This window comes from Salarias fasciatus, chromosome 22 (genome assembly GCF_902148845.1).
Source record: "Salarias fasciatus chromosome 22, fSalaFa1.1, whole genome shotgun sequence".
Taxonomy (NCBI): Eukaryota; Metazoa; Chordata; class Actinopteri; order Blenniiformes; family Blenniidae; genus Salarias; species Salarias fasciatus.
Genome location: NC_043765.1, coordinates 30,779,208 through 30,795,533, shown reverse-complemented (window position 1 = coordinate 30,795,533; position 16,326 = coordinate 30,779,208). Strand labels below are relative to the sequence as shown.

At 49.9% G+C, this 16,326-nt stretch overlaps 1 protein-coding gene across 1 annotated transcript; it reads left to right on the top strand.

The window, feature by feature from the left end:
- Window positions 1-3,107: 3,107 nt before the first annotated feature.
- tpm3 (tropomyosin 3) lies at window positions 3,108-15,837 on the top strand. The gene is given in 11 exon segments (XM_030121061.1): window positions 3,108-3,152; window positions 3,154-3,222; window positions 8,033-8,158; window positions 11,291-11,424; window positions 11,502-11,619; window positions 11,718-11,788; window positions 11,983-12,058; window positions 12,196-12,258; window positions 14,630-14,699; window positions 14,991-15,069; window positions 15,767-15,837. Coding segments are annotated over 11 exon segments (855 nt in total). The 3' UTR covers window positions 15,771-15,837.
- The last annotated feature ends 489 nt before the right edge of the window (window positions 15,838-16,326 follow it).

Genomic DNA, 16,326 nt, shown 5'->3' with positions numbered 1-16,326 from the left:
TCAGGTTACTGGATCCTGTCAGGGAGCCTCGGCGATGATTTCCTGACATCCTGACAACCGCTGCACCGTCTCGATGCTTGTCTTCAGCTTGAAAAGTTGGCAGTGGTTTCATTTGTTGACTTTTTGAAAGAGACAAGGAGGAGTTGGTATAAATCGTCTTTCTGAAACATCAAAACATTTCCAAGCATTTTATGAAGGTTGTTTTAATAATCCTGAGAAATTTCAGGCCAAAAAGTTTCTTCAGCTGCTGTTTCTCATTGATTTGATTACAAGACTGACATAATGTCCCTTATCTTCAAGCAGATCCATTTCTCTTCTTCCGTCTGATCCGAATCTCAGTTTTTCACCAAATTAAAACTGTAAAATGCCTGTAGATAATAAATCAACTTTTCTATCATCAGTTATGATCAATAATCCAAGACAGCATCCTGCCTGAGCTGAGCTTTGCCTGTTTCCGGCTGCTCTTCAGACCTGGTTCTTTCTGATTTTTATGTTACTCAACAGGAAATGTTTCAGCAGGATTATATTCTTTCAGTCTGAGGCGACAAATGAGACTTTTAGAAGCAAATCTTCTGCAGTTATTCGGCCTCAGAAACTTAAATATCCGATGAGCACTTGAAGGATGAAATCAGATTTAAAGTCATTACAGTGTTTTGCTTCCTGAATGTTCGATGTGTGAAGAGAAAGAACTGTGAAGCTGTAGCTAAAGAGCCGTGAACAGTTCAAACCAGCAACACTCTCTAAACCGTCCAAAACACAGAACAGATGGAGACAGGGGATAAAGAAGAGCTTCATTCATACAGGTTGTAGGAGGAAGGTGAAAGGAGCTACACACACACACACACACACACACACACACACACACACACACACACACACACACACACACAGTTTGTGGCTTCAAAATGGCGTGGCGGCGTTCCGCTCCTCTCTTCTCGGTGGCCCCAGAACACAGAACAAGAAGATCACATCAGACCTGAAACACGCCCCACCCCACCTCAACACACACACACACACACACACTCTCACACACACACACACACACACACACACACACACACACACAGTAATCCTGGAGACAATGTCAGCCAGGAGAGGTTTATTAATAGCCAGCAGCAGAATAAGCGACATGCTCTGCTGCTGCCTCACCGGCCCACCGCTCCGGTCCCAGCAGGCCTCCGCTTTAGGCAACTAAGGCAGGGCGGGGGTGAGGTGAGGTGGCTGGAGGGTGGAGGTGGCGGGGCTGGGGGGGTGCATGGGGCAGGGTGGGGTGGGGTCGGGGCCGGACGGAGGACGGGCTGTATTGTTGCAGTGTATTGTGGGTTCAGGCTTAGCGGCTCGGCCCTCAGCAGCTGCTCCACATACTGCGGACACTCCGACAGTTGTTTCAGTCGCTTACTGGGAACCTGAGAGCACCGCTGAGCCCAAGATGGCCGAAAATAAATCCTCTTCTCTTCTGCAACGGAGACAAAGACACGGAGACACACCGGGGGCTGGACAGACACAGCAGGAGTCCAGCTCTCAGCTTTTAGCAGAAGAAGCTGCTTTGATTCAAAGTGTATCAGAAAGAAACTCTCTCTCTCTCTCTCTCTCTCTCTCTCTCTCTCTCTCTCTCTCTCTCTCTCTCTGGGGGGGGGCGTGATATTATATTATACAGCAAACTGTTGAATGTGCTCACAAAAAAAGCTCTAGTTCAAGAATAGAACAGAATAGAATAGGATAGAATTCTCCAGAAGACGTCTTCATTCACCTGAACTCCAGAACACAAACCAGGACGTTCTGGATAAACTTGACTTCCTTTTCCTTCTGGATCACAGAACGCCTCCACTCTGTCCTCACATCAGAACGTATGGCAGTATGGCCGAGATCCGTGGGCTGACTGCTGATGTGCCGCAACCAGGCGACCCGAGGAACCAGGGAACCGAGACCTGAAGAACCAGAGACCCAGGGCCTGAGGAACCAGGGACCCAGGACCTGAAGAACCAGGGACCCAGGACCTGAGGAACCAGGGAGCCAGGACCTGAGGAACCAGGGAGCCAGGGCCTGAGGAACCAGAGACCCAGGACCTGAGGAACCAGGGACCCAGGACCTGAGGAACCAGGGAGCCAGGACCTGAGGAACCAGGGACCCGGGACCTGAAGAACCAGGGAGCCAGGACCTGAGGAACCAGGGAACCGAGACCTGAAGAACCAGGGACCCAGGACCTGAAGAACCAGGGACCCAGGACCTGAGGAACCAGGGACCCAGGACCTGAGGAACCAGGGAGCCAGGACCTGAGGAACCAGGGAGCCAGGACCTGAGGAACCAGGGACCCAGGACCTGAGGAACCAGGGAGCCAGGACCTGAGGAACCAGGGAGCCAGGACCTGAGGAACCAGGGAGCCAGGACCTGAGGAACCAGGGACCCAGGACCTGAGGAACCAGGGAGCCAGGACCTGAGGAACCAGGGAGCCAGGACCTGAGGAACCAGGGAGCCAGAACCTGAGGAACCAGGGAGCCAGCAGAGGCTCCACTGGGGTCTGACTCTAACATTACTGAGTGAAGCAATAAAATGACGAGCTGTGTGACGCGTGTCGGCCTCATTATTTGGAATAATCAATACTCTCAGGTTCCCTGCCGCCCTGATCTTCCTCCAGACGGCGTGTTCCTGTTCTCCTGTAATGAATCCAGTAGTTCCTCCAGAGCTCCTCCTGATCCACCTCCACCTCAGACCTGAGGACCCATCTCCAGGGTTCTCCGCTCTGTGTTTGACCTCAGCGGGCGGGGCTTCTGCTGTTTTGGCCTCATTAGAACTTTGTGCAGGTTTGAGGATGAACATTTTGGACAGTTTCCGTCATTTCATGAGGAAATCCATCAGCGAGGTGAGAGGGTGTTGAGGGCCGGTTCTTTATGCAGTGATGCTGCAGCTCAGAGAGGAGCCGAGCCGCAGAGCGTCATCCGAGAGCAGCAGCAGCAGCAGCAGCAGGGCCCGGGGTGGAGCCGGGGGGGCTCACAGGGGGAGGGGCCGGGCATATAAAGGCCCCGTCCCCGTCCCCGTCCCCGACAGAGCCAGGAGTCTCCGCCGTCTCTCCCTCAGCGACTCTTCCGACCCCCCCGAGCTCAGCCGCCATGGAGGCCATCAAGAAGAAGATGCTGATGCTGAAGCTGGACAAGGGAGAACGCCCTGGACCAGGCGGAGCAGGCCGAGGCCGACAAGAAGGGGGCGGAGGAGCGCAGCAAGCAGGTGAGGGGGGGGCAAGGAGGTGGGGGGGGGCAAGGAGGAGCGCAGCAAGCAGGTGAGGGGGGGGGGCAGGGGGGGTGGGGGCAAGGAGGAGCGCAGCAAGCAGGTGAGGGGGGGGCAAGGAGGGGGGGGGCAAGGAGGAGCGGGGGGGGCAAGGAGGAGCGCAGCAAGCAGGTGAGGGGGGGGGCAAGGGGGGGGGGGCAAGGAGGAGCGCAGCAAGCAGGTGAGGGGGGGGCAAGGAGGGGGGGGGGCAAGGAGGAGCGCAGCAAGCAGGTGAGGGGGGGGCAAGGAGGGGGGGGGCAAGGAGGAGCGCAGCAAGCAGGTGAGGGGGGGGACAAGGAGGGGGCGGAGGAGCGCAGCAAGCAGGTGAGGGGGGGGCAAGGAGGGGGGGGCAAGGGGGGGGGCAAGGAGGGGGGGCAAGGAGGAGTGCAGCAAGCAGGTGAGGGGGGGGCAAGGAGGGGGCGGAGGAGCGCAGCAAGCAGGTGAGGGGGGCAAGGAGGGGGGGGCAAGGAGGGGGGGGCAAGGGAGGAGCGCAGCAAGCAGGTGAGGGGGGGGCAAGGAGGGGGCGGAGGAGCGCAGCAAGCAGGGCGGGGGGGGGGCAAGGAGGGGGGGGCAAGGAGGAGCGCAGCAAGCAGGTGAGGGGGGGCAAGGAGGGGGGGGCAAGGGGGGGCAAGGAGGAGCGCAGCAAGCAGGTGAGGGGGGGGCAAGGAGGGGCGGAGGAGGAGTGCAGCAAGCAGGTGGGGGGGGGGGGGCGGTCCAGAGGTGTACGACATGGAGCTGTTCAAACATCTGGACAGGGGCAAGGGGGGGCAGGGGGGTCAGGAGGACCAGCGAGCTGTCCCCTGGCTACCCTGTTCTGTCCTGGCTGGACTCCAGTCTGCAGGACTGGGTTCAGGATGAGAACCTGCTCATCTGGAGAACTTTCCTCCAAGGTTTCTGGCTCCATGCCTGGAACTGGAAGGAGGGACGTTTCTAGGGTTGCCAACTCCCAGAGATTGAAATAAGTGACGTCTCTCGCGGGCAGCTGAAAAAAACTGTTTTTTTGGGGGTGAAAAACACATATCTAACAGCATTTTGCCACAGTTATACCTACTACAGACTATTGTAATGGAAATTTCTCATGTATGCATGCTTTTTCTCACTTGTAGTGCTCGCAGAGGTATTTTTGTAAACAACCGTAGCTCACACACTCAGATGTGTGGGGAACCATGAATGCTTTGTCTAGAATTTGCCATAACACTATAAAAACACATTAGGCTACTGCATCACACCTACAGTAGCAAGACTGTAATAACTCATGATCAGCTTGATCAGTTTGTATTTGAGGCCTACAGTGAGACAGTTATCATTCCAGTATCATCATGATGGACAGCAGCTCTCAGCCACTGCACCGGACGGTAGAGCAGCTCAGCAGCTCCTTCAGAGGAGACTGAGACCCTCAGAGCAGGAAGGAGCTACCACAGGCCTCTCATCCCCACCGCTGTCAGACTGGACAGTTCTACTGTGTAGAATATGAGCAATAATCCTGGACATTATAATATCCTGCACCCCCCCTTAAGAAATTCAGCGACACTTTATCATCCATTCACTCTGCTGTATCCATTCACTCCACTAAAACATATTGTACATATTATATATCATACTGTATAGTTATATATTGCATCGTATATTATACTTATTGCTAAATGTGCAAAATAACATCAAACAGCTGCTGTCTCTTCTGGATTTTAGCGTGTTCCTTTTTTTTTATTTTCAACTAAAAAAGTGCAAAATCAAAACTGAAAAACCTTCTGAACAAAAAACCCAACAAGGTGCTGTTTCTACACTGAAAACACACACCAGTCTTCAGCAGCAGACACACATCAATGAACTAAACACAATATATCCAACATGTAAACGGCACAAACTTCCATGTCTCTGGAAGCCGTGCTGCACTGCTTTAATGTTTTGCTTTACTTCTTCCCGTGCGCTCTGTGACCAAAATGACTATTGGCCAATGAGCTGCTGAAGCCTACTAGGAACGGTCTTTTTTTGACCAATGAGATAAGAGTGATTCTGTGTTGTCGAGCCCTGTTTGTCAGCTCATTAGTCACAGAACCTCAGAGAGCCGCGAACAATTTACTGTAAGTTTTCAAAAAAAAGCGCAAGTTCCGTTGCTCACGTTTTGACTCTCACAAAAATACGGAACAAAGTGCGTTCCTTTTCAGCTCAATACGGAACGCACACTTTTACATCCAAATACGGAACGATTCCGTTTTTCAAGGAACAGTTGGCAACTCTAGACGTTTCCATTGCTGTTTCTCTGAGAATAATCCTAATCTGCCACAGATTATCAGGACTTCCTGTTCAGCACTCTTCAAGTCTGTGGTTTCTGGGAGCTGTTGGGTTTGCGGTTTTCAGAGCTTCAGGTTCCCTGATGTCCAACATCAGGCCTATGGACCAAAACCGGCACAAAACACTGATTTGTTTTCTTCAATAGGAATAACTGTGACATCATGGACTCAATGAGGGTTGACTTAATTTTTCAATTTTGAAGAATTTTTATCTTTAAAAAATAGTGAAATAAACACAGAAACTGAGCTCCATTAGCATCATTAGCAGCATTACCAGAATTAGTAGCATTATAGCATTAGCAGCATTAGGAGCATTAGCTGCATTAGCAGCATTAGGAGCATAAGGAGCATCAGGCGCATTAGCAGCATTAGCAACATTAGCAGCATTAGGAGCATTAGTAGCATTAGACACATTAGGAGCATCAGGAGCATTAGCAGCATTAGCAACATTAGCAGCATTAGGAGCATTAGGAGCATCAGGAGCATTAGCAGCATTAGCAGCATTAGCAGCATTAGCAACATTAGGAGCATTAGTAGCATTAGACACATTAGGAGCATCAGGAGCATTAGCAGCATTAGCAGCATTAGCAACATTAGCAGCATTAGGAGCATTAGGAGCATCAGGAGCATTAGCAGCATTAGCAACATTAGGAGCATTAGTAGCATTAGACACATTAGGAGCATCAGGAGCATTAGCAGCATTAGCAACATTAGCAGTATTAGGAGCATTAGGAGCATTAGTAGCATTAGCAGCATTAGCAACATTAGGAGCATTAGTAGCATTAGACACATTAGGAGCATCAGGAGCATTAGCAGCATTAGCAACATTAGCAGCATTAGGAGCATTAGTAGCATTAGCAGCATTAGCAACATTAGGAGCATTAGTAGCATTAGACACATTAGGAGCATCGGGAGCATTAGCAGCATTAGCAACATTAGGAGCATTAGTAGCATTAGACACATTAGGAGCATCAGGAGCATTAGCAGCATTAGCAGCATTAGCAACATTAGGAGCATTAGTAGCATTAGACACATTAGGAGCATCGGGAGCATTAGCAGCATTAGCAACATTAGAAGCATTAGCAGCATTAGACACATTAGGAGCATCAGGAGCATTAGCAGCATTAGCAGCATTAGCAACATTAGCAGCATTAGGAGCATTAGGAGCATCAGGAGCATTAGCAGCATTAGCAACATTAGCAACATTAGGAGCATTAGTAGCATTAGACACATTAGGAGCATCAGGAGCATTAGCAGCATTAGCAACATTAGCAGCATTAGGAGCATTAGGAGCATTAGGAGCATCAGGAGCATTAGCAACATTAGCAACATTAGGCGCATTAGGAGCATCAGGAGCATTAGTAGCATTAGCAGCATTAGCAACATTAGGAGCATTAGTAGCATTAGCAGTATTAGTGACATTAGAAGAATTAGCAGCATTGGGAGCATAAGTAGAAACTGGCTCGTGGCGGCCAAGTGTTCATAGCAGCGTCACTTTTTGATCCTTGGATGTCGGCTCTTCCTCTCATTGTGAAGCAGAATTCACCAAGCGTTGGATTGTTCTCCACTAACAGGGAACGTGAGCTGGGATCAGACCGTCGTGAGACAGGTTAGCTTTGCCCTACTGATGGTGTGTTGTTGCAGTCGTAATCCTGCTTTCGTCCAGCATTAGTAGCATTAGTAGCATTAGCAGCATTAGTAAAATTAGAAGCATTAGCAACATTAGCAGTATTAGTAGCAGTAGTATCATTAGCAGCATTAGCATTTGAGTGATCTTGACTTTTCATTGTATTTCATATTAGAAGTTCTGAAACTGAACCTATTTTTCCTCAAAACTTCAACGCTTTCAGTTTTTGTGAAATTTCAATCAGTTCAATGAAAAAAAGAAATGAGATAGAGAAACCTGACTTTTCAAAGCTGCTGAAGTTCTCCTCAGATGTTCTAATGCTAACATTCTCCTGGTCGGGTTCCTCCAGATGTGGTTTTACTCCACTGGATTATTCTGAACCTGAACCTGAAGTGAAGCTGATCTGCTTGAGTGCACACACCTTTAATCCTTGAGTGGAACTCAGCCAATGAGAGGACAGCTGACCCCCGACCCCCCGAACCCCCGGGAGGCTGGATTTAGCCTCCCAAGCAGGCGCTCTCTCAATCCGCCAAGATTAGCCAGCTGTTTTCCCCGTCGGAGCCTCTGAGGAGAACCGATCAACATGGCTTCCCCCCCCCCCCCCCCCCCCCCCCCCTCCATGACAACGGGATCAAAGGTCACCCCGACAAACACTGGACTCATTAACACCTTCAGACTGACGACCTGCTAACGCTCCTGCTAAACTCTGACAGTTGGAGTTGATCAGTTCACACCCAGTGATTGTTTCCGGTCCGGAATCAGGTACTGATCAGAACCGATCAGAACCGATCAGAACCGATCGGTACGTTTGATGACGTTCAGTGTTTTGATGGAGACACTCTGACCCCCCCAGCATGAAGACGAGCTCCTGCAGATGCAGAAGAAGCTGAAGGGGACGGAGGATGAGCTGGACAAGTACTCCGAGGCCCTGAAGGATGCCCAGGAGAAGCTGGAGGTGGCGGACAAGAAGGCCGCAGACGTGAGTCCAATCGATCGCACCGATCGGCGGTTGATCGCTTCGTCGCATCCGGACGAAACAAAAATGTTATTCTTTTAACCACAGGTAAGCTAGGTGGCTAACAACAGGTAATCTAGATGACTAAACACAGGTAAGCTAGCTGGCTAACCTCAATTAAGCTAGAAGGCTAACAACTGTTTTTGTTTGCCGGTGTGTTTTGTAGACACTGTGACGAGGTTGATTCGATAGGTGTATATATTTCTCTTGTAAAATTTTTCAATAAAAACGTAAGTTTAAAAGAAAGAAGGCTAACAACAACTAAACTTGGTGGCTAACAACAGGTAAGCTAGGTGGCAAATAATAGCTAAGCTAGGTGGCTAACCTCAAATAAGCTAGAAGGCTAACAACAGGTAATAAGGTGGCTAACCTCACGTAAGCTAGGTGGCTAACAACAGGTAAATGAGGTGGCTTACCTCACATCAGCGAGAAGGCTAACCACAGGTAAGCTAGGTGGCTAACCTCAATTAAGCTAGAAGGCTAACAACAGGTAATAAGGTGGCGAATAATAGGTATGCTAGGTGGCTAACCTGATGTAATCTAGATGCCTAACCTCATTCAAGTTAGAAGGCTAGCAACAGATGAACTCGTTGGCTAACAACAGGTAAGCTAGGTGGCTAACCTCCATTAAGCTGGAAGCAGGGCCGGCTCTAGGCATCGGCGAACTAGACGGCCGCCTAGGGCGCCACGTCCCGAGGGGGGCGCCGCGGTCGTACAAGGGGCGCCACGACGCTCTGTGTTCCGTGTGCCCCGCTGTGCAGCGGTCCGACGCACTGCGCTCCTCGTCCTCGGCCCTGCCCGGCACTGATCGGTATTGTTCGGCATCGCTCCTCAGCCTCCCCCCCCCCCCCCCCCCCCCCCGCTCAACAAATGTCGGGACCGCTCGAAAAACACGCTCCTAAGGGGCGCTTGTCTCGGGCTCGCCTAGGGCGACTCTGAAGCCCGGGCCGGCCCTGGCTGGAAGGATAACAATGTTATTCTCATTCTAACTCTTCCGATGCGAGCAGCTCTGCCGGAGCTGATGGGGGTTCTGGCCCACGTGGTCCTTGTGGTCCCCTGCAGCTGTCGGGGAGATTCTGAGCCCCTTTGGGCCATGATGTCAGACTCTGTGATCCTAACAATGGTCCAGGTCCATTTTGGGTGCATCTCTCATTCCTTCCAGGCCACATCACCCCCCCTCCCCCACCCCCCCCCCCCCACAGCTCTCTTTGTTTGGATCCAGTCTTCAGAGTGAGGACAGTCTCCAGACAGCGTCCCCTAACCGATGCAGTCTTCCTCCCAGACCTCCTGACGGGGTCATTGATCAGTGTCAGTAGAAAGTCTTCGGTCCTCCAGACCGGCTGACTGCAGGAGGGGGCAGATCCTCCTCTACTGTCCGCCAGAGTCGATCCTGAGTCACAGCTGAAGAATTTATCTGCTTATAGAAGCTCAGCTGTCATCAAAGAGCAGCTGGACCTGGACCAGGTTCTGGTCTGTTCTCCACCTTCTGCCTCACCACAAGACAACTGGGCCATTACCTGAGAATCCCCCAGCAGAAAACTGAAGTGAACTTATTCCATACCATACTATTCAGAAGAGTGTAGTGAAGCCTTAGACTGGAAAGTATCCAGAAAAGACCGAAACTTACGCTTGTGCTGAAGAACTTTCAACTTTGATCCAGTTCCTGTTCCTTTCATGAGGGACTGCTGTTCTGTGCACGGAATCACCTGCTTCACCCTTTAGTTGAAATAATGTCAGTCAGACGGCGTTACAGTTACCTACACATGGAGGATCTTCACATCCAGGACTGGAACAGGTGTGGTTCAGTCCGGACCTCAGATCGAACACAGCAGAGTTTGACACACTGGAAGTTTAAAAATAACCCAGTCATTCATTAAACTAAGAACACAGTAAACTCAAAGTATAACAACTAGTAAACTGGTTTAATGTCGAAAACGGTGTAGCTGCAATGCATCATGGGAGTGTAGATGGGATTTTCAAGATTCCAACATTTTGTTTTTGTGGTTTATTTTGAAGTTGTTGTTATTGGTAGTTGTGTTTAGTTCGTAAAGTTCAGTGTATCTAAACAGAATTCAGGTTTCTGTTTTCATATTTCAAATAACAATTGAACAGAACTAAAACACAAAAACAGGGTTTTGAAGGGAAAAAGAGAAAAAGAAAAAGAACAAAAAGAGAATGTTCAGGTCAGCAGGTGATTAAACATATTTCTATCTATCTACACTCATACCTCTATACGACGGGCAGCCCATGATCCGGGTTCAGCTCAGGCATGGATGCAGCACATTTTCATCAAATCAGTATTGTATTTAAACATTCCAGCTTCCTCTCTCCACTATAAATCTGCCAAAACTATCCCACTGTTGGTTGATTACATCAGTTTGATTGTTCAGTCTCCCAGCATCTTCTCACACGTTCTGCTTCCATCATCTGAGTCTTCATGTTCAGCCTGGGGATCTGGGATCCCTCCAACACTCCAGAACTGTCCCTGCTCAGGTTATTAGGACAGTTTTTAAAATTCTAAAGATATATGTGTTTAAATGAGGCACCGCAAGTTCACAGTTCAGCCGTTTACCAAAACAAATGTGACTCTATTAGAGACATCGGCCTCATCGGTGAGGAGTCAGACTGTTACTTCCTGACATCTGACTCTGTTACTGTCGGTTCTGAGTTTTCATCTGGTGCTTTAATTTCTTTATGTTTTTCTGACACACATTTCATTGTGGCTTACCTTTCACGTTGTCCCCAGAGAAGAGCTTCAAAATGCTGCTACGTGTGTGATCCATTGCTAAAGCCTCCAATAAAGCGGTGTTTCAGATTAACTGGCTTCCTTGTTAACTGGTGACCGACTTCCTTTAGCACTTCCTGCTGCTGCTGCTCGTAGTGTCAGTGTTTCAATCAGACTCATTAAAGGTCCAACAGCTTTCTGTCTGGTTTCAATCATCAGCAGCAAGAGACGTGAAAGAAACCCAGTCGCCAATTAACAGAGAAACCAGTTATTCCAAAACACCGGCTCCACGCTGTGAATGTGTGTGTGTGTGTGTGTGTGTGTGTGTGTGTGTGTGTGTGTGTTCACTCTCCTGCGCTCTCCCGTGGCAGGCCGAGGCGGAGGTGGCGTCCCTGAACAGGCGCATCCAGCTGGTGGAGGAGGAGCTGGACCGGGCCCAGGAGAGGCTGGCCACCGCCCTGCAGAAGCTGGAGGAGGCGGAGAAGGCGGCGGACGAGAGCGAGAGGTGAGCGAGCGGACGTGCCGGGGCGGCCGGACGCCGCCGTGAGGCCGACGGCGGTCAGAGCGGCTGTGTGTCTGCAGGGGGATGAAGGTGATCGAGAACCGCGCCCTGAAGGACGAGGAGAAGATGGAGCTGCAGGAGATCCAGCTGAAGGAGGCCAAGCACATCGCAGAGGAGGCCGACCGCAAGTACGAGGAGGTGAGCAGGGGGGGGGGGGGGGGGGGGGCCGGGGGGCCAAGGGGGTCTGGGGGCTCTGAGGGGGGTCTGCAGGTGGACCTGACTCGGCTGTCCTGCAGGTGGCCCGGAAACTGGTGATCGTAGAAGGAGAGCTGGAGCGCACGGAGGAGAGGGCGGAGCTGGCCGAGGCGTGAGTGTCTGCAGCGCGCACACACACACACACACACACACACACACACACACACACACACACACACACTCACACACACACACACACACACACACACTCACACAATAAAGCTATCATTCTGTATTTAAACATTTAAAAGTTGAGGAAAGGTCACCTGGAGGTCACCTGCAGGGTGCGCTGTGCCCCTCTCTCAGGAAATGTGCCGAGCTGGAGGACGAGCTGAAGAACGTCACCAACAACCTGAAGTCCCTGGAGGCCCAGGCCGAGAAGGTAGGACGGTTCTGCTGAGCGGAGAACGGGGGGAACGCCGCCCCCTGGTGTCCTGAGCGGAGAACGGGGGGACCGCCGCCCCCCGCCGCCCCCCGCCGCCCCCCGCCGCTCCTGACCGCTGCCTCGCCTCTCCACAGTACTCCCAGAAAGAGGACAAGTACGAGGAGGAGATCAAGATCCTGACGGACAAACTGAAGGAGGTGAGTCAGAGGACCGGCGCTCTCCCAGGATCCACCCGGTTTGACCTGTTTGAATCATTTCGGTCTTTTTCCCATTTTGACTGTAGTTTAATGGTTCGATTCTGGTGTTTCTTCAACTGTTCGATCTGTCATCTCAGCTCTGAAGCTCTTTCATCCAGTAACTGTGGCAAAGTGCAGAAATTCAGTCAGTTTGTTCTGGTTTTTTTATGTTTGTCTGTAAAAGTCTTGATGTTTGCTCCAGTGATGAATCTTTCTTCCTCTGAACATTACTTGGTGTCATGAACACTGAACTCTGAACAGTGACTGGATTTATTTCCCCGTTTCATTGAATGATCTCTTGGATTTGGCTCCTTCGTCTTTGGGGTTCAAGTCTTCTCTGAATCGTTCAAGTCGATCATCCGCTCATCTGTAACTGAGCATTGATTATTGACTCCTGTTGGTTTGGCAGCGTCCTGGCTGGTCCTCTGAGCTGAAGCGTGTACTGTGGAGGGAGGTCAGGCTGCTCGGCGGCAGTAGCCTCTCTGGTTTCCCTCCTGGAGCGAATCTTTCACCCTGACCCAGCTGTAGAGATTTGGTGCGCTGGATTGATTCTGTGCTCCAGGCGAAGGTTCCGGTATCAGAGCGGACCGGTTAAAAGCTTTTCCATCATGTCAGCTGATCAGTGTCTGACAGGCTGTGGCTTTTCACTGTTTCCTTCCAACACAGTGGTGTGAGCCCGATGTGTTTCATGTCTCTCCATGGAGGAAAACTTCACTGAGACCATTTAACTGTGGAATCCATCCCAGCTGGAGCGACCTGCAGGAATCGCTCCATTTCAATCCACATTGGTTCCTTTAAATCCTTTAAGAACAGTGAAAGTCAGGAATCCAATACTTTAACTGCATGATGATGAACTTTACTAAAGCTTCAGAGACACAGGCAAGATGATCAATATTGATCTATACTGATCAATACTGAATCTGTACTGATCTCTACTGATCAATACTGATCTACACTGATCAATACTGATCTATACTGATCTATACTGATCTATACTTATCAATGCTAATCAATACTGATCAATGCTAATCTATACTGATCAATACTGATCTATACCAATCAATACTGAATCTGTACTGATCAATGCTAATCTATACTGATCTATACTGATCAGTATTGATCTATACTGATCAATACTGATCAATGCTAATCTATCATGATCTATACTGATCAATGCTGATCTATACTGATCTATACTGATCAATGCTAATCTAGACTGATCTATACCAATCAATACTGAATCTGTACTGATCTATACTGATCAATGCTAATCTATACTGATCAATACTGATCTATACTGATCAATACTGATCAATGCTGATTTATACTGATCTATACTGATCAATGCTAATCTAGACTGATCTATACTGATCTATACTGATCTATACTGATCAATACTGATCTATACTGATCAATGCTGATCTATGCTGACCAATACTGAATCTGTACTGATTTATACTGATCTAAACTGATCTATACTGATCTATACTGATCTATACTGATCAATACTAATTTATACTGATCTATGCTGATCACTATTGAATCTGTACTGATCAATACTGATTTATACTGATCTATACTGATCAATACTGATTTATACTGATCTACACTGATCAATACTGATCAATGCTGATTTATACTGATCAATACTGATCAATACATGCATTTCTTGATGCCTGGATAAACTCAAGACATCAGTCCCTCTGAAGTCAGAGAGCATCTTCTAACTCATGAAAGCAGAATACTGAAACATGATGAACGGAGAAGAACACAGCTGGACAAGAATGAGAGATGAAGGAACTGAGAAGTGAGAGGTCAAGTCTGAAAAGGTCCGAAGGAAGGAATAGAACTGGAGAAAAACAGAAACGATGACAACCAACAGAGTGAAATGATAAAAGGAAAATAAATTCCAGGATGACGAATAAAACCAAACTCAATGTCCAGAAATGATCCAGATCGTCTGTCAGAGGGGAGCGTTACTCCACTGGGCAAAGGGAAGATCAAACGGAAGAGAAAGACTAGAAAAATAGGGGGAGTTCAAATGAAATAATGATTGAAAATTCCAATGAGTAAATCCACCAATGCTTCACCGACCACACCCAGAGGAAAAACGATACACATTCCAAGCATCGAAAATTCCAAAAACTAGAAATCAAAGAAACTCAATTGTTAATTTCCAAAAAAAGAGAATCAAGAGTCAGTACAGAGTCAGTCTGGATCTGTACTGACTACAGCAGAAGAGGCGTGGCTCCACTCAGCCCTGCTTCCAGAGCTCCGTGAATGAAGAGATGCTTTCATGTTTTTTACACCTTGTCTTGTTTTTTCACGTCAGGCTGAGACTCGCGCTGAGTTTGCAGAGAGATCTGTGGCCAAACTGGAGAAGACCATCGACGATCTGGAAGGTACAGACCCGATTCCTCCCTTCTTCCAAATCACTGTGAACGCTCTCGTTTAATGCAGACGGTGAATCTGACCCTGGAAAGGGATTTTAAACTGATCACACAGCTGAAATTCTGAATAATCTGTATTTTTTTTTTTTTTTTTTAACACTGAGTTTTTCTTTTAGTGTGAAGCTGGTCCAAAGTTCTGACCATTCAAACACACCAGCTGGTTACATCCTGACCGTCATGTTCCAGTGTCTGTCTTATCACACCTTGTGTGTGCGTGTGTGTGTGTGTGTGTGTGTCCTCTAGATGAGCTCTATGCTCAGAAGCTGAAGTACAAAGCCATCAGTGAGGAGCTGGACCACGCTCTGAATGACATGACGTCCATGTGAGTTTAACCCGCTGAACTCCTTCCTCCGCCTGCTCCTCCGCCTGCTCCTCCGCCTCCTGCTCCGCCGCCTGCTCCGCCTCCTGCTCCTCCGCCTGCTCCGCCTCCTGCTCCGCCGCCTGCTCCGCCTCCTGCTCCTCCGCCTGCTCCGCCTCCTGCTCCGCCGCCTGCTCCGCCTCCTGCTCCGCCTCCTGCTCCGCCGCCTGCTCCGCCTCCTGCTCCGCCTCCTCCTCCGCCTCCTGCTCCTCCGCCTGCTCCGCCTCCTGCTCCGCCGCCTGCTCCGCCTCCTGCTCCGCCTCCTGCTCCGCCTCCTGCTCCGCCGCCTGCTCCGCCTCCTGCTCCTCCGCCTGCTCCGCCTCCTGCTCCTCCGCCTGCTCCGCCTCCTGCTCCGCCTCCTGCTCCGCCTCCTGCTCCTCCGCCTGCTCCGCCTCCTGCTCCGCCGCCTGCTCCGCCTCCTGCTCCTCCGCCTGCTCCGCCTCCTGCTCCTCCGCCTGCTCCGCCTCCTGCTCCGCCTCCTGCTCCGCCTCCTGCTCCGCCGCCTGCTCCGCCTCTGGTTGTTGTAGTAAAGACTTCGGTGTGAGCTGAGCTCCATGACGCCTCACTCAGTGGAGTGAACTGGCCTCCTGCTGACACTCTGCACTCCGTTAGCTCCACGTCCTCTTCAGCTGATGTTCTCCTGCTTCTTCTTCTCTTTCAGCTGAACCCACTCTGGACTCTGAAGCAACTCCAGCAGCACACACACACACACACACACACACACACACACACACACACACACACACACACACACACCAGAATAAAATGCTCAGTTCACCCTTCAGTGTCCATGTCTGGTTTGTAGTGTTTTTACTGATGTTTCGTATCGACCAGCACCTCGGTTTCCTTCCTGAGCTGTTGTTGCTCTTGGGCTGAGTCAGTCACCATGGTTCAGTCCGTCGTGTTGCCTTTACGAACACACACCTTAGGTTTTTCGGGGCAGGTGACAGCGCTGTGGGATCACTGAGGAGAGCTGTCTCAGTATGTGGCTTTACTCACTGTTGAACTCCCTTCAGTGGAGCCAGGAGCCTGACCATATGTGTTTAGATGTGCAGAAAATTCATGGAATTTTCCTGCTTTTAAACTGGAATGGATCCGATCATGATCTGTGCTCCTGCTCAGCAGTGTGGCGCTCTCATCTTAAAGTCACCTCAGTGTGGACGGGACCAGAACAGCAAACATCTGATTGTCTGAATTAAAGAAACAATAGTATGGCCAGAT